This window comes from Nycticebus coucang, chromosome 19 (genome assembly GCF_027406575.1).
Source record: "Nycticebus coucang isolate mNycCou1 chromosome 19, mNycCou1.pri, whole genome shotgun sequence".
Taxonomy (NCBI): Eukaryota; Metazoa; Chordata; class Mammalia; order Primates; family Lorisidae; genus Nycticebus; species Nycticebus coucang.
Genome location: NC_069798.1, coordinates 1,503,827 through 1,528,179, shown reverse-complemented (window position 1 = coordinate 1,528,179; position 24,353 = coordinate 1,503,827). Strand labels below are relative to the sequence as shown.

At 49.3% G+C, this 24,353-nt stretch overlaps 1 protein-coding gene across 11 annotated transcripts in view; it reads right to left on the bottom strand.

Annotated features, from left to right (window-relative positions):
* Positions 1-203: 203 nt before the first annotated feature.
* The window catches only part of LDLRAD4 (low density lipoprotein receptor class A domain containing 4), a 374,896-nt gene continuing 350,746 nt past the window's right edge, over positions 204-24,353 (bottom strand). For all 11 annotated transcript variants that reach the window (XM_053571189.1, XM_053571181.1, XM_053571182.1 and 8 more), the window contains 3 exons: positions 24,066-24,220; positions 9,114-9,167; positions 204-7,786 (listed from right to left, as the gene is read on the bottom strand). In XM_053571189.1, the coding sequence (XP_053427164.1) occupies positions 7,256-7,786; positions 9,114-9,167; positions 24,066-24,170 (690 nt within the window). In that variant the 5' untranslated portion in view covers positions 24,171-24,220 and the 3' untranslated portion in view covers positions 204-7,255. The remainder of the gene's footprint in view (positions 7,787-9,113; positions 9,168-24,065; positions 24,221-24,353) is intronic.

Sequence of the window (24,353 nt, the reverse complement as noted above, 5' to 3'; positions counted from 1 at the left end):
ATGTGATCTGACCAGAGGTGTTTTCATTAGGATATGAAGCAATGATTTTTCAAAGTAACAGTGACTAAGAGGTGAGGGGAAAGTTTAGGGAACCATAAGAAGGGTTTCTTTGAGACGAATCTTAAAACATACACCATTTTATTACATAAATGTGCTTTGTTACTGATTGAAAACAAAGCAAAAAAATCTAAGGAACAAATGTGCATCATTGATTATTTTTAATGATTCTGTGCTATGGTTTGATCACAGCATTGAGAACAAGCAGAAAAATCTGAATTCATAACTAACAAACAGCACTTAGAGCAACATCTTTCTTTAAAAGTATTGCAATTACAGACCTTAGGTCTAAGAACTACATCACCATTGCTCAGTTAAAAGAGGCAGATACATGACAGTTGGAAATATTTTCCTGTATTTAAGTGGGAATTATGTTGAAAAGTAAGCACAGATGTTTGTTAAAAAAGGAGACTTAATGACTTCTGATTACCATAGCTCAAAACCAACTATTGAAAAGCTCAAATACAGTTGTACATTTTTAGTAGATTGCTTTATGATAAAAATTAAATGAACTAAATACTGTGAATAATATTGTATATTTTAAAACAACTTTAAACTGAAAAGTATACAATTAAAAAATATTTTTGAAAGCCTTGAAATGAAAAATAGCAATATACCAACAAGCACATGGAAATGAACCAGTATTATCAACAGTGACGTTTAAGCCTCGGTTAATTCTGTAGAAAGGAAGCAGTGGTGTGGTAACAGCTTTTACCTCTGAGTCCAGAACATTCTCTTGCTCACCAGTTCACCCAAGATTCTGAACCTGGTGGGTAGGAGCTTTGTTTCCGACACAAATGAGCCTCGGTTCTTAATGCTGATTCCCAAGGTGCCCCTGTGGTACAAGAGGGAGCTGAGACCAGTCTGGGGGCTCCAGACTACACGAGACCATCATCTGATGGCCTCTCAAACAGTAAGAGAAGGGGGCTGCCTGCTATCCACTCAGCATTAAGACTTGATTATAGAGGTGTTTTCCAATTAAGAATAATTGGCAAAAACTTGCTTTCTGGATATTAGGGGTATGATTCTACTGTGATTTTCAAAATCAGAACATATACCACAGACCAAATAAAAAAGTGGAATTGATTAGAATTAATATCATCAGATGGCAGAATAAACTGATAATGTGGATCAGATGGGCAAAATCCCACAGACTGCCTTTGTGGACAACACCAGATAGGATGCTCACACCCACGAATAAATAGTGGTTTCAATGAACATGGTGTTACGGGTTTTCTTTTTCTGTAACGAAAGTTTTAGAATTGGCTGGGCACCCATAGCTCAGTGGTTAGGGTGCCAGCCACATACTCCAGGGCTGGTGGGTTCGAGCCCGGCTTGGGCCAGCTTAAAAAAAAAAAAAAAACAGCTGGGCGTTGTGGCAGGCGCCTGTAGTCCCAGCTACTGGGGAGGTTGAGGCAAGAGAATCGCTTGGGCCCAAGAGTTTGAGGTTGCTGTGAACTGTGACGCTACAGCACTCTACAGAGGGTGACAAACTGAGACTGTCTCAATAAAAAAAAGTTTTAGAATATTTAAAATGCAGAAGTCAATCAGACACTAAACGTACTAAAAGCTGGAAGAGAGGTGGAGTTTAACATACGGCTGAAAATGTAACCTCAGCCTGATGGCAAAGCCTCGTTTGCATTTTGGGTCTGGGTTACAACAGGACACAGGAAGGGATCCGGGATTCACACGCAGCAGGCTCTCTTCTAGTGCTAACCCATAACAAAACATTTCTGTAAAAACAGGGTCTCCTCTGAATAGGATCTCTTTTTCCTGAGGTATCTTTCCCTACAATCTCTACTGCTAGTTCATTGGCTCCACAGCTTCAATGTAAAAGAAAAAGAAAGGCACAGAGAGACTTGGGACATAGGACAGACAGGAACGCCTCCGCGGCTGAACAGAGCCTCCGCTGCAGGCCGACAGGCTGACGCCCTCTCTGCAGTGGCCACAGCAGAGTCTGCACTCTTCACCGAGGCCTAACGTCTTCGCTGGATAGCAGGAGATCACATCTACTCACAAAGCAAGCTGAAAAACATCAACATTTTTTTCTTACTGAAATACAACAAATGCTGGTTCGACTGAGCATTACTAAAGTGATTAAAATGAGAAGCATCTGGTGGCAACCAAAACCTGGGATTTAAAACAAAAAAAAACTTTTTAAAAAGTTTTTTCACAGCAAAGATGCAACTTTCAATTGCTATATATACGCTGGTCATAAACTGTTGCTTGTTCAGACTTCTTTCCCTTGTGTTATAATATTGATATTTAATAGGAAAATAAACTACATAGACTTTTATCTGTATGCATCCATTTGCAAATTTCCTTACAAAAAAGGACGAAGCACATAGGCATTCACAAATTCTATGCCGTTTCTGTTAAAATTGGTATCATCTATACAGTATATTACAGTATGAACAAGGTTTTGTTCTACCCATTGGGTAGGATATGTGCATAATATATGTGACTTATATACAGCACCTTACAAATAAAAACATAAGAAAAGACAGACAACCGAAAAAGCACCATTGTGAGTGAGGCACGACAAGGTGGCATCGACTGAGCGCAGGGGCAGCTCGGGTCCTCTGTGTGCAGAGCCCGGAACTGACGTGCAGAGCTCTGTGAAACGACGAGATGTGTGTGTGTGTGTGCGTGTGTGTGTGTACAAACATATGAGGTGCATGGATAGTGTAGCTAGAGTCTCTGTATGGCGCTAACCCTTCTCTCATGTGACACAAACACACTCACGCTGAAGGAAGAAAAGGATGAAGGAAGACGCTGCTCTCTTAGCAAGACAGTCCCTCACCCAGGGACAGCAGCGTCCCCACGCACCCATCTTGCACAGCTGTGGCAGCAGCAATTGTCTAACCCGCATGACCAGAGATGTGAGCCGCTCAGAGTACACAATGTGCGGAAACCTTGATTCCTAAAACACCGTAGCTCTGGCAAGCCTAAAAGCACCCCCAGTGTCCATGCACTGGTCTCCGGAGGTGCTGGCAGCTGGCAGCAGGGCCCGAGATGGAATTGGTGAAAGTTGGATAAGGCACGGAGCCGCTGGGAACTTTTCACTTGTAATCTGGGGGTTGTGATTTTAACGTGCTACCAGTAGATAAAAGGTTCCTCTCAGTGAGAAGGGAGGCTCCATCCCAGCCAGCTTATCCTCCAGGGCGTCCTTTCACCCTCACTATACCAACAACGTGATGGCTTCTCTGTCAGTGTAAGCAGGGGCAGCTCAGCCTGCATCCCTAAGTGAAGGCTGGGGGTACACAGTGAGCCCAGGGCCCAGAAACCTGGCAAGAAAAGCAAAAGTCAACACAAACCAAGCATCCTTCCCAGCTTTCTCCTTCATATACTGCTGAGCTTTGGGAATTTTAACAAAAAATATCCATGGTATACAAGTAGGAGTTAAGACCACCGTTCTAAATAGCAAAATTGAGTAGGCAGGCAGCACCAGCGCAGCAAACACACCATGAAGGGGGCATCCAGGGCACAGCACGGTGGCTCGGCTCCCAGTGCCGCCTGCGGTATGTCAGCAGAAGCCTGGAGCCCACAGGGTTTGGCCACAAGGGGAGGGCGGGCCGGCGCATGTCCCTGAGCCAGCAGCCGGCGTCTGGCTGAGGATGTGTCTGACGGGCTCTGTGCCAAGCATCTTCCTAAGAGGAAAAGCAACTGGATGGAAGGTAGAGGATCGCCACTGTGGAGGGAACTGAGGGTTCAGATAGGAAGGCAGGGCTGGGGATGGAGACTTCTAGATTGGAGGAGCTTTCTACAAGTTCTTCCTTTTGAGCCCCTTTTCGTTCTTAGGAAGATGAAGAAGAAGAAATGGAGATATTCAGAAATTCACGAAGTACTAGTGTGTGTCCCATTTCCTATGCTGGTGCCAGGAGGCTCCTGGCACTGTACGTTCTAAACATTCTCCTCTGCTGTCTTGAAATGTCTCATGGATTGGTTGTGTGTCCACATGTTTATGTAGGGGTGGGGAGGCCTGGCTTCTTTATCAGTAAAATTTGGACACAAAGATTAGATTAACTCCATAAGTACATATTTGTTTCATAAGATCTCTTTTCCATCAAGGATTGTGTCAGTGTTTAAAGAACACTAGAGTTTCTTAAGTTAGAAGACTGTTCCTACACATGGGATTCTAGATGCCCTGGGGTCCCCACTCCTAGAAGGCACCCTAGGACGAGGGACCAAAGTTGGAGGCATGCCTAGGAGATTAGTCTCCACTCTCTGTTCTTCCAACAGTGCAATCCTCACTGCAACACTGCCCTGGAATCTAGGATTATAAACTTACCACTGATGGCCAAGGCTCCTATAGGTTACGTCAGCCTAAAGGTTCTTGAAAGAACAGCAGGCTCTACGGCGAAAGTATCAACTGCCCTCCCTGTACCGTGCTGGCCACCAGGCCATGGGCCATGAAGGCAGCCTTTGCCTTCAAAGGAGCTGCTGATCTCTAACATCGTTCCCTGCATTAAAGGCAAATCGACTATTAATTCAACTTATGACCTTAGCTTTTAAAGTAATTCATTATAGAGGCCAAGCCTCAAAGACCTTTCAAAGTCATGGTTTCATATGTATGTCTTTAACTATTTAACTTAAAAAGCAATTCTCTAGGGTGGTTGCATGGGAGGAACCTCTCTTTTGAAAGACAATTCTAGGTATCTGAATTAAATAATTGTCTTGCCAATACCCTGGACGTCTGCAAAACATTCATCCACTTGCAAAGTAACTAAGGAATCCAGATGTCTCTGGAGCTCGGTCCCGAGGCAGGCAGAACAGCAGGGGTCGTGAACCCTTTCTAAGCTGGAGATGTGGGGCTCACCTGCCCCCCCCCCACGCCCCAAGCTGTGGGCAAGACCTGGAGTAATGAGGTCACTCGCTCACTTCCTCACCTTCGTGTCCTTGGGGAAAACTGACCAAGTTTCCACTGCAAATCCCCCCAGCAAGGCCCGACTCATCTTCCTCTGACATGCAAGCAGAGGCTTCTGGGACAGAACCCCCCTTTTCTCAAGCATGGAGGTGAAGTAAGTCCTGGGCCACAGCTTGTGGGAGGCCTGGGGGGGCTGGGGGGGGAAGGTCCTCTCTGGCCCTGAGTCAACCTCTGCCCTGACAGCAGTCTTCTCCCTTTCCAGTGTCACTGCAGCAAGGCTGAACCCAAGCTTGGAATGCCTACGAGGCCTTCAGCTCAGGAATGCACAGAGGGTTTTACAACAAGCTGCCAGACGTGCCCATCTTTTCTTTCTCTCCTGCTTAGAGTTCAGCTAGTTCTGTGGATGTTACTGTGTGAAATGGATGAACAGACATTTCAATCCTCAAAACAACCAGCCAGTGGCCCACCTGCCACCATATGCAACAGAAGAGAGCACACAGCTCCCGGCAACATGCAAAGCTACCTCACTGCAGAATCACCTCCAAGGCCCAGACAGACACAGCCACACACACACCCACTAGGCATTCAAGCTGCACAGACAGTGTCACCCAGTCATCATTCCTGTTCATCTAATTCATGGGGCCAGAGAGGGCCGCCCTCCCACTGCAGAGGAGCCATCTCCGCATGTAGCTTTGCCAAGCCTGTTGGCCGCTGTGTCACAAGGCCGGCACTCACATCACAAAAGGTTTTTTAGTTGTATGTAAGGGTGAATGCTTATAAATATCAGGAATATTAAAACTAAGACTAATAATATTTAAAATTCGTTTTCTAGTTGCATTTTAACTGCATGTTGTGCTTTTTATCCTGTGCTGTTAAGTCCCTCCAGCCCCTGCACTGTCTTCTAAATGACCACCTGGTTCTTGCCGTCAGGATAAAGGCCAATTGGGAAGGGCAGAGTGGAGCCCACCAGGGGCCTGGGTGGGCTCTGAGCACCACTTCCTCTAAGAGTGCCATGCTCACACAGAGAGAGGGGATGGATGACTTGCTACCATCAGCAACATGGTGCTCGTGAGCTCCAGGGGCTTCCTAAGCATAAGAAACCACTGCCAACATCACACACACACCAAGTGCCAGGCGGGCAGTATCAGGCCGACTGCCGCCACCTCCTGTTGAACTGACCGGCCCTGCAGGGCTGCACTGGGCTGTCCAGGAAGGGGGGGTCCACGGGGCACACTGAAGGGCCAGAGAGTTCAACAGGCACAGAGTTGCCACCTTGCATTTTAAACAATTTATTGCATAAAGTAAGGTAAGTATCTGAATAAATTTCATGCTACAGTGAAAGAAAAAAATCTAAATGACTGAAGAAATGGTACTGCCAGAGGGTAAGGGCAGCACTGGATACAGAAATGTATGTGTCAGATTTATTTTCAATAAAATACGCAGCCTACAACTAGCAGAGTAACTCAAATGACCAGTCAGAAACACTGGGACTTACTAGTATTTCTTATCTCCCATCTAAAAGTTTCCAAATACTTCAGCAATGCATTGCTATTTGCTGCAATTTCTTGCAACAATGACCTTTTTGATTTACGCACATTGGTGAGTATTAGGCTACACCCCCAGTGACCTTGTATGAGTCTAGGGTACACTCCAGGACATTCCTTGGGACTAGTAACAATCCACAGGTGAAAAGACAACAAACAGAACTTCACATACAACAGTTCTCTCATATATATCCAAACATGAAGATAGTGCAACCTTTAAAACACATCATCACAACACAAATTAGCTCCTTGCATTCATTTAACTTCTCCACTTTATACCTTGGCACACAAAACAGGAATTTTGATTTCATATTTTTAAAACAAAATAAAAGTTCCACACCTTGGGAGAAAAAGCAAACTGGCTGATTCTTCTCCATGATAATATAGAATAATGCTTCCTTCTTTATTCAGTTAATTATAAAACAGGCCACGCTGGCCTCATCTATCTGCAAAGTCTCCCTTCAGAATTAAATAAATCAAATACCTCTGTGGGTTTTATTTCATGATATCTTCAAAGCATCTCTTTCTGTTTCCCCTGCCCACTCCCCAATCCCAACCCCTGTCCCCAGATAAACACTGTTCATGGTCAGACCAGATGGAAGTTTGTATCTTTTCAGTCTCGTTTGCATGCAATTCCCCCGAAAGGAATTGGAAACAAAGACTGGTTTGCTCATGTGTTTTACTTAGCTGTACCATGTAAGACTAAACGGCACTGCTCAGGAGGGCCTCCAGGGCCTCTTCCCTCCTTGCTTTCTCGCTCCGTGATTCACGTGCATGTCGGAGGGAATCAGACCAGGTTCCCAGGCTTCCTGTCCTTGCCCTTGATGGGTACTATTGTGCTCTCCGAGTTGCTCTGCTGCAGCTGCAGTCTGCTGCCTCTCTGTGCATTGCTGCGCTGGTGGTAGAGGAAAGAAGCCCCTGGGTGGTGGCCCATCACCTCGCTGTATGTGGGGGGTGGCCCGTCCATCCTCCCATTACTGCTGCAGGTGGTTGCGCTGATGCCAGAGTTGCTGCTTGGTGGGCACGGGCCCCCGCTGTACATGGAAACGTCTATCAAATCACTGTCGAATATGGTCCGGTTGGGCGGGGCCCTCACAGACTCCCGGTTGAGCTCCATCTGCTGTTCAGCATCTCGGAGCTGCAGTGTGCAGGGACCCTGGTAAGGAGGAGGCTCTTCGCCGTCAGACAGGGAGATGGTGGGAGGAAGGTCAATCTCGTGCTGCACATAGGGGTAGGTGGGCTGGAAGCGGCTGAATCGATCCCTCTGGATAAAGGACGGGGCAGTGAAGCGGTCCCTGGACCGTGGGGCATACATGATCTGGAAGGAAAAGGGGAGAGAAGCCTGAAGACGCTCTTGGCACAGTGAGGACCATGAATGTGTTTGGGATCTGGGAATTCACACTCAGTCGGGACTCTCACCAGTGTGAACACCACTTCCCAGGCGAGCAGAGAGAGACTTCTGCGGGGTTAAAAACCATACTCTTTTCATTCTTCATTCCTACACACCCTGTCCAACTACAGTGTGTCAAGATGGCCAAATAATGGGGAACCTGGGTTTAGGGGAGCTACAGCGCATGATATGTGTGCATTTTCTGAGAATCCAAATAGCTTCAGCGGTAATTCTAAGAGTGCCATAATCAGTGACAGCACAGCACAGACCCCGCACTCCGTCACCACTGGGTGCATCCAGGGCTCGGCTTCCTCACAGGGAAGTGTGAGCACAGGCCAGGGCCTCCTGCTGCTCAGGCCCTGGAGAGCTCTGGCAACTCTGCTGCAGAACGGCAGGGAGGAGCTCCGAGTTGCAATGGTGAGTGTAAGTTGTAACTTCACGCTTGGTACTTGGAATGGGTATGGGGTGCTGAGTCCACTTACCGATTACTTACAGAAGCTTACTGCCCTATCAGTTACCTTTTAAAAAATTAAAAAACGTAACCTTTCTTTATGGCTTCCCTACATTTCCAGTTAATTGGATTCTAAATAAAAGTTCCCTATAGTTATTTTAGTCACTGAGAAGAATTTGATTATAAATTTCTTTTTCCAGAATAAATCCAGGTAGCATATTTCCTACAAAATTCTTTCATTTATTCTACCATCCAAATTTCTTCTAGGAGACAGCTTTTTTATATCTATATATATTTTTAAATACATATATACATGTACATGTGTCATATGTGTGCACACACATGCATGTAATATACACGTATGTACACGTGTGCATACATACGTGCCTACATGCGTGTAATATATACACATATGTATACTTCTTTTTTCTTACTCTGTTGTCAACTTGCTGTTAACAATCACACTGTATTTTTAACTTAAAGGCAAAAAAATTGTCATTTTAAAATTCATATCATTAACCTCAGAGCTGTGGGGATGAATCATGCCCATACTTGCCAAGGCAATTATGAGAATGGGATCAGGCAAAGATCCGTGATTTTCAACATGTTTTCTGTAAGGAGCTTTAGATGAGCACAAATAATCCCTATCAGGTTCCAGGAAAAACCCTCTGCCCCTACATGTTGGCCATAGTTACAGGGAATGCTGTAGACCGGGAGTGTTATTTCCTCAGCCTCTTCCACAGGTGCTGTGGCTGTCCCCACCCCCACCCTACCCCTCTGGCTGCCCACACGTCCACCCCTTACCTCAGAGGGCCCTGGCTGTGGCACGGAGCTGTCTGAAGGCCACAGGCACCCCTCCTGGTGGCAGGGAGTCAAGGGAGGTGAGGAACAAGAAAGAGAAAAAAATTATTAGTTTCATGTAGCAGCAGCACCCTGAGATGTTACCCATCGCCTCTGCAAACAGCAGACCTGTTCAAAGCATGGAGCAAGAAAGAGATGGTCCCTTCTGACCCCTCACATCTAAAGGGAAGGTTGTGAGCAGAACAAAAAATAAGAAAGTTTAGGTCTGGCCACAACAGACTTGAAATAGAGCTAGTCCCATGCTGCTTGGTCTGTACACTTGTATGCTTGAAACATTTCAAAAAGGTCATCAAACCACACTCAGCCAGGCCCAGGCAAGCACCCATCATCTCAAAGACATGCAGGCTGGCTCTCAAGCTGAAAACCAGGTTCCCAGAGCCTGAATGCCCTTCCAGGGTCCTGCAGCGAACTGATTCTTCAGTCTGTAAGACATACCTTGACAGCTAGTTACTTAAATCTTTTTTAAAAAAATGTTGGGCCAGATTGACATGTGACAAGCAAATATCAGGCATTATTAAGGGTCATTTCTAATGCCCTGAACCCAAAGTGTTGGCTATTAGCAAGGTCTGTTCCCATAATTAAAATGGGGCAGGGCAGAAGCTTGTATTGTTGGATTCCCAGGAATAGATGTATTTGACCTTGTGAGATCCCTATATGTCCTGAGGGCCCCAAAGCACAGGTAAGTAAGGGCCTCCACGGTAAAACACCCCAAGCTCCTCTGACACAAAGACCACCCTGTTCTGTCCTTTGGCCACCACTGTGACATAAATACACACCCCTTCACTGCCCAACAGGGTGCTCGCCCAGCAATTCGCCTGTTCCCAAGATACTGTAGAACATCATGGAACCAGCAACAAAAATATACTCTGAGCCAGCTGTGTTCTACAGGAAGTGTGAGCTTAAGGGTCTGACTATAAAACTGTGGAATGGTTCATGCCAGTTCTGGCATGGTGACAGGTGATAGGCAAAGTGACATCAAATACCCACCCCCTCTGTGGCAGCTGCACAACCCCATGGAGACCTACTTCCCTGGCAGAGCATCTGTCGACGCTCCCACCAAAGCATCTCTAAGATTCCTCACTTTGCCCTTGCTCCCCTCACTGCCTGCACAGGGGCCCTTCTCCTCCAGGCTGAGTTCTGCACCATCTGAAGGTCACCATCTGCACCACCTGAAGGTCAAAGCCTGGTGGGAAGGGCTGGAGACACAGCCACACAGTTCATAGAAGGGAGGGACCACAACACGAGGGATGTGCATCTTCAGAAAATGGCAGTAACCATCCCCAGTGGCTTTGTTTCCTTAGAAATTAGCAAACCCAGCACAGCGTCTACAAGAGCAATGCACCCCAATGTCTGGCCTCTGGCTCCGCTGCCTCCTTGCAGTCCTGGCCCAGCCCTGCCCTCACCGCAGGGGTCCCTGCTCCTAAGACAAAACCCCTTGTAAGTGGAACCCACTGGCTGCTCAGCTCTCTCTTTCTGTGTCACCGGCCCCCTGCCTTACCCTGCTCTGACCAGCTGTCATTCACCTCTGGAAGCCCATCCTTCCTCCCCGCAAAGTCCCCCACAGTCCCTGGCCCTCCTGGGACTGAGGCACAAGCGTCAGGTAAGCAGATGCAGTGGGCACACCGGCCGCAGCTTGCTCCCTGTGGTGGGACAGGGTCCACATCTCCAGACTCTCTAGTCCCCAGGGGTGCCCAGACAGAGCAGACTCTTCTCTCTGGGAATCACAGCACCCCTGCCGAGTTACTGTTGTTGGCATCTCAGCGCACGTGCTTCATCTTTCCCTAAATGTCACAAAGCGACATGCAGCACAGGGACACACAGCAGAGCCATTCTGATGACAGGATCACCTGAACCCTGGCCCTGCGTCGCTCCTGCCGCCTTGGGCACCACTACCTGGAGTCCTGGGACTGTTTTTTTAATAACACATTTCCAGGATTTACATGCTTGCCACAGGCATTGTTTAATTCGTTAAATAAGCAACCAAAATCTTTCCTTAATAAACTGTTTTTTATCCTTCTTCTCAGGCAGCCTCAGGAGCCTCAGTCTATAGGGAAACTCACAGTTCTCTCTTCTCCCATTTGCCTTAAAGGACACGCTTTTCTAACCGTGTCCCACAAGGACTTCCTGCGGTCAGGAAAGGGCCTAAGGGGCAGCCCTACTTTCCTCCGCACACCTCCGCCCAGCCACCCTCGGCCTTACCCGGGCTGTGCACAGTGTGCAGCCGTGTGCTCCTGCTTTCTAAACAAGGGCACCACTGTTTTCAATACATTTTGCTAAGTGGGGTGGGGAAAGGGTCCTGCCCCGAGGTCACCCAAGCCTAAGAAACAAGCATGATTCTTAAAAACGGGAGGAGAGTCAGGCACGGGTGACAGAGTTCAGGCCCTTCTTGCCTTGTTGGGACACTACTGCCCATCTGCTGGAGATGGGGATTTCTTTGCCTAGATTTTGCTTTTTTTTTTTTTTTGGCTGGGGCCGGGTTTGAACCCACCATCTCCGGTATATGGGGCCAGCGCCCTACTCACTGAGCCATAGGCACCGCCCCCTAGATTTTGCTTTTTGCAAGGATAATCAGCAAGGCCAGGCATGGTGGCTCACACCTGTAATCCCAGCACTCTGGGAGGCTGAGGCAGCAGGATCACCTGAGCTGAATTTGAGGTGCTGTGAGCTGTGAAGAAGCCACGGTGCTCTACCCATCACCCTAATACCAGAACAGATTTCTTTGTTCACGTGCCCCTTCACTGGTGCACGTTAAGTCTGTGCAGTCACACGTTCTCCATGCACAGACTGTCAGTCCTTCCCTCTGCCGCCACTGCTTTTTTCTAGCTTTAGAGAAGTATAATTCACAAATAAAAATGATAAGTACACAATAATTGATTTTCTTTTCACTGAGAATTGCCCCTGCCCCAAATTATTCACTTTTACAGGAATTGTCTTTTCATGCCTTGATCCTCACAGTAGGTAGGGGACATGGTGACTGTGAGCCACTGTGCTGAGTGGATTGAGGCCAGCCTCCAGGAAGGCTATTGTCCCAGTTCTGTGCCCCATGCTGCTATGCAGAAAAACCAGACCAGAAAGACTGACCAGAGTTCTAGAAAGTTCTTTAGCCTCTCTGCCTATTTCCTATTCCCCAGTTTCTCCCTGGAACAAAGGCATTGACTATTAAGAAAGGAAATACAGGCCCAGCATGATGGATCACACCTGTAATCCCAGCACTCTGGGAGGCTGAGGCAGGTAGATCCTGTGAGCTCAGGAGTCTGAGTCCTGCCTGAGTTAGAGTGAGACCCTGTCTCCACTAAAAATAGTAAAACTAGCTGGGCATTGTGGTGAGTGCCTGTAGTCCCAGCTACTAGGGAGGCTGAGGCAAGAGGATCCCTTGAGTCCAGGAGTTTGAGGTTGTGAGAGCTACGATGCCATGGCACTCAGGGCAACAGAGTGAGACTCTGTCTAAAAAAAAAAAAAGGAAATATAGATTATCTGCCAACAATATAACACCACACAGTGGAGGGTATGGAACATGAGGACAGGCAGACCCCAAGGTAGCAAAGGCCCAGGCGAGAACCCTGGCCCTGCCACTCTTCAATCTGTGCCCTCACTTGGTCTCTCCAAGCAAAGAGGTTGCTGTGGCTCAGACTCCACGTGTGAGACTTCCCTGGCCCAGCACCATGAGTGAGCCCTCAGTAGACAGTGGTCCCCACCTTACAGGGGATGGTCGCCTATGGCTACTAAGCACAATGAAAGGGAGATAATTTTCCATTATCTCTTTTAATAAATCCCTTTAAAAATAATGAGATCACTGACATTCCTTTTTATACATTATTTTTTAAACAATGTCCCAAAGGTGGTATTTTGAATGGAAGGGCTCAGGGCATGCAGGTGGCTCACGCCAAGCTGACTTCATTTCAGATGCCCCCGGAGCTCTCCTCAGGTCTAGAGCTGTGACAACCACCAGCCCCTCCTGGGCAAGTTCTCTGAGGCTCCACACTGCTTGGATGCAGCAAATCCCCAGGTTCCGCACAGGCCCCCAGGCTGCTGCTGCATGGTGGCGATCCACGCTTGAGCCCAGCCTGGGGAGACCGCCCTGGGCACGGACCTCACAGCTCATCTGCACCATGCAACTGCTTCCTGACATCATGGGGCCAAACAGGGAGACAGTGGACAGGGGAAAACACAACTTTGCAGAATTCAATTTTGTCATAAGCTTTTATTTTCGCTTGGATTTTTTCTAAAAGGAAATCTTCACTGTGAACGAATACAGTTGACCCTTGAACAACACAGGTTTGAACTTCAAGGGTCCACTTACACCTGGATTTTTTGTTTCTCAAAAACACATATTTGTGGAATGCCAAAATCTGCCCATGTGGAGGGACAAACATTTTCATGTATGCAGGTGCTCAGGGTCCGCTGAGGGATTGCCCACATTTGGATTTTGGATAAGTCAGGGGTCCTAGAAAGTACCCACTGCACGTACTGAGGGATGCTGCAGCCTGCTATTTGTTCTTCTCCTGTTAGTGTGACCACTCATGTCCCACTGCCCCTGGGTTGAGTGAGAGGGCTTTTCTTCTGTATCTACAGGGCAGACAGAACCTGGATGGCACTGACCATGCCCAGGGAGAGGCTCTTCTGTGACAGTGCCCAGTTCTGTCCACAGAGGCACAATGGCACGTGCGGGCAGTTGGTCATCTGTGGTTCTCTGGCCTCTCTGCGTTGGTCTTAGAAGTTGGCTTCATGGGCAGCCCCAGCAAGCACAGCTCCAGGCTCCAGGCTCAGGCCCCGAGGGCTGGCAGCCATCAGGAATCTCTGCGGAGCCTGAACTTCTAGGTACTGCTCCTGTAGGAAATGGACCCAGGACAGCTGCACCCCAGGACAGCTGTACCCCAGGACTGCTGCACCCCAGGACCACTGCACCCCCAGGATGGCTACACCCTAGAATGGCTACAGCCCAGGATGGCTGCACCCCTAGGATGGCTACACCCTAGGACGGCTGCACCCTCAGGACACCTGCACCACAGGACCGCTGCACCCCCAGAACTGTTGCACGCCAGGACGGCTGCACTCCAGAACAGCTGCACCCCCAGAACCACTGCACCCCCAGGATGGCTGCATCCCAGGACCACTACACCCCCAGGACAGCTGCACCCAAGACAGTTGCAACCCCAGGACGGCTGCACCCAGGCTTGGAGATGTGCATTTTCAGGCTTCCTTCCACTTGAGGAATCTGCTTCACATTTTTTCCCCCTGAAGGGTCAACAAACAGCCACACTGACAGGAAGACTTTCCACAAGTTCAAGCTCTTTGATGCTAAACCACATGCATAAAAGAGAAAAACAAAATCACTTAGCTTCTGTATGAACATCTCCATAATGCCCAGACAAGACGAGTTATGTGCAGATGTGGAGCACAATGGCTGAATTTTTTCCCTTTAAATCTAACCATATGGCACATTTTGGGGGTGGGAGAGGAGGTGAGAAGTGCTCCCGCTGTGATGGTGTCAGGAGGGGGACTGACGTCCATTGGCTGTGTGTCCTTTCTTGAATGGGACCAGTGCCCTAACAAGAAGAGGCCAGCGGGTGAACTCCCTTTCTTCTCTGTGAGGGTTGATGCGATGCTAGTGGTCTGCAGGGCTGCGGCAGGGCCTGACCACACCGGCACCAAGATTTCCGACATCTGGCCTCCAGAGTGGGAAGCAAGTGTCTATAGTTCATAAGCCACCCCGTCTGTGGTATTCAGCTATAGCAGCCAAATTAAGACCGAGTTTAAAGCTTTAGTTTTTACATTCAGGTTTCTTACCCACATTGAGCTAATCCGTGCTATAAAATAAGGGTTCAGCATGATTACTTTGCCCACAGACATCCAGATTTCCTACCATCATTTTTGAAAAGACTGTCCAACCCCCACTGAGTGGCCCTGGAACTTCTGCAGGAAATCTCTTGAGCACGTACTCACGCGTGTTTTTGAGCTCTCTATTCTATTTCATTGGTCTGTACGTATGTCTTTATGCTAGTGCCACACTGTTTTCATTACTATAGCCTTGTAGTAAGTTTTAAAATTGGGAACTGTGAGACCTCCAACTCTATTGTTCTTTTTCAAGATTTTGGCTATTTGCAGTCCTTTAAGATAACAAGAGAATTTTATGTGGATTTTTTTTCTGCTTCTGAAGAAAGCATCATTGCGATATTGATAGGGATGGCACTGAATCTGCAGATTGCTTTGGGCAGTATTGATATCTTAACAATATTAAGTCTTCAAAGCCATGATTATGAGATGTCTCTTGATTTATTTGTTATTTTAAAAATTTCTTTCAGCAACATTTTTTATTTTTCAATGTACAAGTCTTTTACATCCTGGGTTAAGTTTATTTCTAAGCATTTTATTATTTTTGATGCTATTATAAATAGAATTCTTAATTTCTTTATTCATTGTTCATTGTTAGTGTAAGGAAATGCAAGTGATTTTTCCACATTGATTTTGTAACCTGCTACTCTGCTAAATTTGTTTGTAAGTCCTAACCGTGTTTTCCCCCAGTAGAATCTTTGGGGTCTTTTACATGTTAAGATTATGTTATCTAAGAAAAGAGACAATTTTACTTCTTTCTTTCCAAGAAAGAAGGAAAGGCTTTCAGTCATTCACCATTGGATATGGTGTTAGCTGTTGGTTCTTCATAGAAGACTTTTATGATGTTAAAGTAGTTTCCTTCTATTTTATTTTATTAAGTGTTTCTATCATGAAAAGGCATTGAATTTTGTCAAATACTTCTTTCAGTTTACACTTTGAAGCTGAAAAGAAAATACTTTTTCTATATCTGTTGAGATGACTGTGTGTGTGGTTTTTTCCCCTTCATTCTGTTAATGTGGTATATGCCGTCGACTGAAATTCGTGTACAGAACCATCCATGCATTCCAGGAATAAATCCCACTTTGTGGTAGTGTTAAATCCTTTTATTATGCCGGTACTGCTAATACTTTGTTGAAGATTTCTATATGAATATTCAAGACATATGAATGGTCTATAGTTTTCATTTTTGAGTCTTCGTCTGGCCTTGGTATCAGGAATGCCGTCCTCAGAAAGAGTTAGGAAGTGTTCCCGTATCTTCGATTTGTTGTAAGTTTGAGAAGGATTGGTGACAATTCTTTAAGTGTTTGGCAGAATTCACAAGTGAAGCCATATGGTTATGGGTCTTTCTTTGTCAGGAAACTTTACATTATTGGTACCATCTTTTTATTAGTTATAGATCTATTCATATTTTCTATTCTTCATGATTCCATTTGATAGGATGATTCTAGGAATTTGTCCAATTTTCACATCTTGGTTATCCACTTGGTTGGCATATAATTGTTCTGAGTACCTTACAATCCTTTTCATTTATCTCTTGGGTCATCTTTTATCCACTGATAGGTCTTACATTATCAAAAGTGAGTAATCCATAGCCAGGACTGAAAGCTGTGGGTGAGGCCTGCTGCCTCTGGCTCATGGGCACTGTGACCATGTGCGAGGCCACCCCCACCTCCTGACCCCCACTGGGCTTATGCTCTCAGCTAACCTCTTCTTTCCACATACACAGGACCACAGGAATCATCAGACTTGGGGACTGGAAACAACCAGGGAAAACAGGTAATACAATGTTTTCCAAACTATGTTTTGCAACCTCTCAGAGAGATGGAAAATCAATTTTTGTGGGTCGTGGCCAGCATTGCAAAAACTAAAACATAACAGAAACTATCTGGGTACCCTATAAGTATTGTTTTACATAACTCCTGCCTTCATCGTGCACGTGGAGATCGCACATCCTGATGCAGAACACATTTTTTCCTGCTCTCCACAGCCAGGGGCAGCTAAAAGGCCTCTGAGCTAAGCCAACAAGGGGAACAAGGGGACCAACTGAGGCCCTGTGGTGTTCTCCACAGTGGACACAGCCAGTATGTGCTGAGCGCATCCTCTGTGGAATATTCTGACTTCCGTCCACGGGTTCCTTCTAGGGAATAGACGTATTGTTTGACCTCAAATAGTTGGAAATCTATTTTTCTCCCATTTATGGTTGAGAATTACAAAGCAGAAATAGAACTGATCTCTGGATGTTCAGCAACACCTTTACCTTCTGATAAAATAGTTTCCCTTGGTTCCTCGCTTTTCTGGTGCAACCTCTCCACCATCCAGGTGCCTGACTGCTGTCTTTGTACTCTAGATGGCAGCAGCAGCAGCAGCGCCACAGAGCCGGTCCTCCCTCAGCAGCTGTCACCCCAGCATCCCCGCACTTCCCCTTCTGGGAACCCATCAGCAGCCTTCTTCTAAACACCATTTCCCTTCCAGCCGTTCTCAATCTAGGGCACATCCCTTAACAGAAAGATCATCCAGGAAGGTCTTTTGGGAAGCAGAGAAAGGGAATCCTTTCTATTTCTAGAACAATATGGTGAAGAACGCCTGCACGTGGTGCTGGGGGCGGGGAGCAGAGGCCTGGGTGTGAGAAGCTCAGTGGGGAGCTGCACCCCAGCCTCGGCAGGCGTGGCCACAGAAGGATGCCAGGCATGAAGAGGGACGCTTGCCCCTGGTCACAACACTGAGCCAAAAGCCAGGCCGGGTGCGCCTCTCCAACAAGGGTCACCAGAATTAAAACAATGGAGAGAATTTTTTACTTTTTTATTTTTCAGAACAAACCTTTCTGCCTTTCAAGGACTACGTAAAAAAAAAACTTTACTATCAGATTACTAAAGCTAATACCTTATATATTTGAAAGGTAACTATACATTTGTTTATAAAATTTTCTATGCATTTTACCTAAAAATACTATTTTCGCTTTTTTTTTTTTTTTTTTGCCACAATACAATCCATGAGCAAATGAATCACCCTGGGACACTGTCAATTACTGGAACTGCCTTCCATACTAGTTGATGTAAAAAGAGCATTTTATAATTGCAGCAGTGATACGGGACATGTTCCTATGAAGTAAGCCGTATCGAGCAGGGCTGCCTTGTCCAACCCCCTCCCCAGGGACAGCCATTTGCCAGGGGGCCTTCTCGTCCTTTCTTCACAGTGCCAGTCTGTCCCTTGGAAAACTTCAGTGTCAAAGAGTCACTCTGGCTTTGCACCAACACTGCACCATTTAGCTCAGTCACCTAAATCACACAGTAGACGTAGTTTTAAGTGGATTCTGGTTGGTATGAAAAATCAAAACTTATCCTCAGGGAACAGAGAGGAAAAAAGGAAAACATGACATCATGGAAAAGTAAAAAAAAAAAAAAAAAGACACAAAACAAAATACACTCCCACACACGAATGACTCTGAAAGTGTCCCAGAACTGCAGTGACAATTCAGGTGGAACTGCTGAGTGACAGCTGTGGTCCAGCATCTTAATCCAGACTCTGCCTGGCCTCCTATTTCCCTTATTTGAAGGGTGGTGTTCTCATTTTGAAGTGATATGAAATTATCTATCCTCTAATGCTTCAACTGGATACACCAAAGGGGAAAGCCTATCCAACAACCATGCTGGCAGCCAGACCTCAGGCACAGCCTTGCTCACTCTGGGAGGCGCAGTGTGGCCAGCAGCTGGGGGCTTCTAGTGAGGCACTGACTGCCCCTCACAGCACACTCATCTCTTGGAAATGCAGTTTCCGAGACTCAGGAAATAATGGAGAGTTGTTACTGGACAAAGTCAACAGGACACATGTAGCTGTGGCGCAGGAGTCACCTCGCCAACAGGTCCACCAGCTTTCATCCCAGCAACAGCGCCAGAGGGAGCCTGCAGCCTACTTTTCTTTACTCCACCGTGTCAGAAACACACCAATTACAATGACATTGCAAGCCCACTAGTTTGTTCTTTTGAACCCTACTGCAAACAGGTCTCTTCTGTTGTTCCATGAACTTTTTGGAACAGTCTGCAGCAGGCAGAGATGAGCAGCGGCTGCAGTGAGCCGGCTCTGCGGGCACAGTGGGAAGGGGCAGCGGTGTGGTGCCTGCTGCCGTGCCCGTCACAGATACCCCTGGGCCTGGGGTCTACCTGCAAGTCCTTTCTTGGGAAAGGCTGTAGGGGGACATGGCCAGAGGAGAATGGGGTCTGCACACCTCGCCTACCCAGGAAGCCCAGCAGGGGGCTCCTGCTGTGGGCTGCCTACCCAGCTCTGCCTGTCCTCAGGCCTCCCCTGCTCCCAAGACCAACAGAGAGGCCCCTGGTGGCCAGCTGAGCTGCAAACAGCCAGAGAGCTCACACGGTCATCAGGCTCTGGCCCTGTCCGGGCAGATGAGCGACCCTGTCAGGCTGAGCCAGTGACAGACATGCTGTATGCTGCTGACCCAAAACGTTTCCACTCCTGGTCTAGGAGGAATGGCCTTTACTTCCCCACAGCAATATTCTGGCCCATTTTTCTAGAACCAGTGGCCTTCTTGGTCTAGGCCTGATTGCAGAATATTTTCTCTAAAAAACAACCACTATGTAAACCAAGAAATGCCAACAACATGGCCCCAGTGTCAAGGGGACACATAGGGTGATGGGACCACACCAAGGGGAGCACAGGCCTGGCCTGAGTGCCCCAGCCTCAGGGCATGGCTCCAAACGCTACCTTTTCACAGAAGGTGGAGATTCCAATTTTTTTGTGAAATCTCCTGATTTTTGAAAGGGTCAGATTTTGTCAGAACACCCCCTGGGGTGAGCCATGCACACCAGCCACACTCCAGGCTATGCCTGCAAGTCCTGCGGAGAAAAGCGTGGGGGGCTGAGGAGCACTGGCCCCGCACCAGGAGCACCATACCCACAGGGACTCGCCCTCCCGCCCAGCAGCCTGTGCAGCCCGTGCCTGTCGGCTTTGCTGGGGACCAGCCTGTTGCTGCTCATCCTGGAGCTGCTGCAGGATAGTCCCCAAGGGGAGACCAGGCACCTGGACCTGCACAGTTGGTTTAAGCATGGCCACAGCTGGTAACGAAGAGATACCTGCCTTAGTTCATTTTGTTAATTTTTTAATTGAAATTGCTGTTTTGTAGATTAAAAACAGCTGGATATCCACAATGTCAGTAAGACCCCTGTCCCTCTGCATGGGCTGCGGCTGTGGGCTTCAGGGTGTCATGAGGATGCCCCAGGCCCTCAGGACGCTGTGTCTGGAATATTTATGAGCCTATATTGTTCTCCTATTACCTGGTGGTCTACAATAATGAAAAGAAATCTAGATGGTTTCAAAGCTCTGAATCACATAAACCAGACGCTAAACAAGTTGAGCCCCTCAGAAAGAACATGAGGACTGACAGCACCCGCTGCTGTCCGCCGTCACTTAAGCATTTACTTTCCTGATAATTTAAGCCTGCTATTTTCCATTTTCATCCAGAAATGGCAGCTTCCAGCAAATCCAGGGCTAGAACCGTGCCACCCCGGGCTCCTCTGGTGCAGAGTCTCCAGACACTGCCTGGTGACAGAGGCTGACTGGCCTTGAGAGACGCACTGTCAGAGACAGAAAGCAAAGGATTGAGGAGGGAGGTCGCTGGAGGGTCTGGGGCATTGTCTCTGCTCCCCTGTGACTGCACAAGAGCAAACCCCAGGCACTTCCACGGGAGAGGATGGGGCAGCAGCTGGCCCAGCCACCACTTCTCAGAGGAGGACTCTCCAGGAACCAAGGGTGCTCAGAGTTCCTGCAGTCCTGTCTTGTCAGCTGTTCCTTGTGGCTGAAGGCTACTGAGGAGAGGCCCCCACGCCCAGGCAGGGAGGCTTCCTCCACCAAGCCCCAGCCTCCTCCTCAAAAGTGAGACCCAACTGTGCTGCTGCCATTTCCCTGGTCGCTAGTTTTCCAAGGGTCCAGACGGTGGGGGAGGGAGGAACCCAAGGCTGCCCACCAGCAGGGCTTGTGGCTCTCAGGAACATGGGGTGCTGGGCGGAGGGAAACTGGGGGCTCACATGCTGACAAAACCTGAGATCGCTGCAGGTGCTGGTGAGGCCCCACCAGCGGGCAGGAAGCCCGTGATGGCTGCAACCACAGACACACGGTCAGCTGCACAGACCTCTTGGCAAGAGGCAGAGCCTGGAAGGCCAGTGGCAGTGGGAACAGACCCCCGACGCCACCTGCTCAGCCCCGCCCCTCCAGCCCACCGAGGTGCACAGCCTGGGGTTGCAGCCAGGCCCAGGCTGGCGGAGGAGACGCAGCGCCCTTCCCAGACTGCCCCACTGCCCCCGGGACCCTTCCCTGCCACACACATATGGCCAGCAAGATGGAGAGGACCGGCGAGTCTGCAGGGACAGGGCGTGGGCTCTGTGTCCTCCTGAAGTTGCTCCATGCCCACCACTGGCAGTGTCCACTGAGTAGCTGGATCACAGAGGCCTATGAGAGACCAGGAGACTGCTCCCAAGGCAGCGGCCCAGACTACTCTGCCCCTGGCCTGCCAGGCCATGTGGACACCTTGGAGCCGGCCAGGGAGACCAGCCGTGGGAGCAGGTGGCCTCTCCTGCCAACAAGCGCCTCTGGGCCGGGCAGGCCTGGCACATGGCAGGATGGCCTTGTCCAGTGGCCCTGCTCATGTTTAGTCACAGAGTTCTTTGTCTGGGCTGCCCGTGCATTGCAGGGTGTTTAGAGCATCCCTGTATCACCCTTTGGGACAGCAAAAACCTGTCCAGAAATTGTCAAATGTGCCCTTGGGGATAAACTTGCCCTTGGCTGATTCTCTGACTGCTCTCCCAGGGTGGTGGGAAGGGGAGGGCCTCTCTTCACAGGGGCTCGGGAGGAGGAAGAGGAGGGACATGGGGGCAGGAGGCCTGACTGGGCGGGTACCCTCAGGGCAGGGCTGCGGGAGGACGGAAGGTTCCTTCCTCTGCTCTCTTGTCTTTTTGAGAACCATCAACCAGACTAACGGTCCTGGTCAGAGGGTGGAGCTGAGCCTGCCCCGGGCTGCTCTGGACCCCACGTGAGACACACCTGAGTTTTGCAGACACTGCACAGAGGCCCTCTGGGGGTGACAAGTCCCATAGTCCCATCTGATTGAGGGGGGACACCCATGCCTTGGGGAGTTACAGCACCCAGTTCCAGATCATTCAGGAGAAAGAAAGCAGCATGCAGCAGAAGGGCTCCCCCAAATTCATGGACACAGGGGGCACAGCAGGGAGGGCTCCCCCAAACTCATGGAAATGGGGGTGCAACAGGGAGGGATTTCCCAAACTCATGGAATCAGGGGTGCAGCAGGGAAGGCCCCCAAACTCACAGGAACAGGGGGATACAACAGAGATGGATCCCCGAACTCACAGAAACAGGGGGGCAGATGGGGACAGAGCCACTGCAGGCACACTCTCCAGACACTGCCTGTTTTTACTTGCTGCGCAGAGTGCAGCGCTGGGGGCACGTCCATAGCTTATGTGATTGCCTTTTTGATTTCAGAAAAGGGAGGCCCTTCTGGCTGGCCAGCTTGTCGGCCCTCCTGGGAAGGGGCCTCACACACACCCCTGCCAGGGACACAGATAATGCTGTCCAAGTAAAGGCACATTTAGATTTTTGCTTTTCTGTCTTTTAAAAATCACCTTCCTGCAGGCCTCTTGGTTGGTAAGGGTGTGGCTGCATGTGCCAATGCCTAGACCTGAGGCCACAGGGACAGTGACAGAAAGAGGTCTGTGCCTGCCCGAGGTGCAGGAGAGGGAGGCACAGACCCACACGAGGCGACAGAGAGGCCTGGGCCAGTCCGGGAGTGCTTGAGCAGGGGACTGAGAGAGTTCTCTGTGACCTCTGTATGGGGACTGGAGCAGAAGTGGGGGCTTATTTTCCCTGAGGCTGGGGTCCGTGTTCACAGGGCATCAAGGCAGAGCAGTGATGTCTGAGCCTTCTGTGGCTCTGAAACTGCTACATCCTCTTTCACCCCATCCTCTCTCTTGACACATGGAGAAATTGTGTGCACAAGTGTGTTCAGAACTTCAGAAGAACTAGTTCTCTCCCTGACAACCCATAGGCAGGAGGACGCCAGAGTGCTCAGCACATCTGGATGGCCCAGCCCTGTGGCCACTGGACCGCCCAGATGACAAAGGGTCCTGGGAGCCATTGAGAACTCTGCAGGGCCAGAGGGACTGGTGGGCTGCTCTGGGGATGGAGGGAGGAAAGAGAGGAAAGGGCAGTTCCTGGGTCCGGCCCCTCGCCATTGCCCCATCCAGCCTGTGCCATAGTCGGAGGTGGCGCCCTGCCGTTGAGGGCTGCAGAGCTCACGGTGCACCTTGTCTCCACCCACGGCTTGCCAGGCCCAGGCCCCGTGAAGCACAATACCCCCTGGATGCTGCACCCCACCACAACAGCCTCCCTCAGTCAGGGTGGGAGTGAGAGTCGCATGGCCTCGACCCCGAACAGGGACGCCCCATAAAAATGCCTCCTGCTGTCAGCAAGCCCAGCGCTGAATATGGGGGGCTCTGCCACCACTTACCATCACTGAGGTCAGGGCTGGTACTCACCTGAACTCCCCACCCTAAACCTCTGGCCAATAGCCACTGGGTCACAGTCAGTGTGACAGGCCCAGGACAGCATGCTACAGCAGCCCTCCTCTCCCAGGGTCAACTGCACTGCTGTGTGACTCTAACCCCAGGAGGCTGCTGGGGCCTTCCCATGTGGTCTGTCAACAGGGAGAGCACCTCCGGGACCAAGCTCCTCACAACCACAGACCATTTCACAAACCCAACACTGGTGACACAGCCCACACCTGGAGCGCATCCATGGTGAGACCCCTTGGCCAAAGCCCAACCTGCATGGACCCCCAGGAAGCCTGGGTGCAGCTGTGGGACTTACAGGAGCTGTCCTGACTCTTCTGTGACCAGGGCTCGCCACATGACCTATGCACTTTGCTGGACATTAGAACATCAACAGAAAGTCTCTGCTGAACTGCAGGGGCTGACCTGGGAGGCCACCTGCATCCTGCCCTCCCCAACACCTGGTGGCAAGAGCCCAGGACGGCCAGGCACTCACCTGCTGCAGCCCGTCCTCCTGCTGCCTGCTCTGGCCTGGGCGGTGGATGAAGGAACGCGTGGAGACCTTGTAGTGATTCAGCAGGCAGACGATAACCACGACCATCACTGTGACCACCACGACAATGATGATGATCTGGGCGAACTCCAGCTCCGCTGCGGTGGGCAAGGAGAGTGAGTGGGTTAGACAGCTTCCCCGATGGCCCACACCCAGTCCCCCAGCCGCTGCCAGCTCCAGGCACCACCCCTGCCACGGCCACCAGGATGCAAAGGGCTCCTGCACACATCT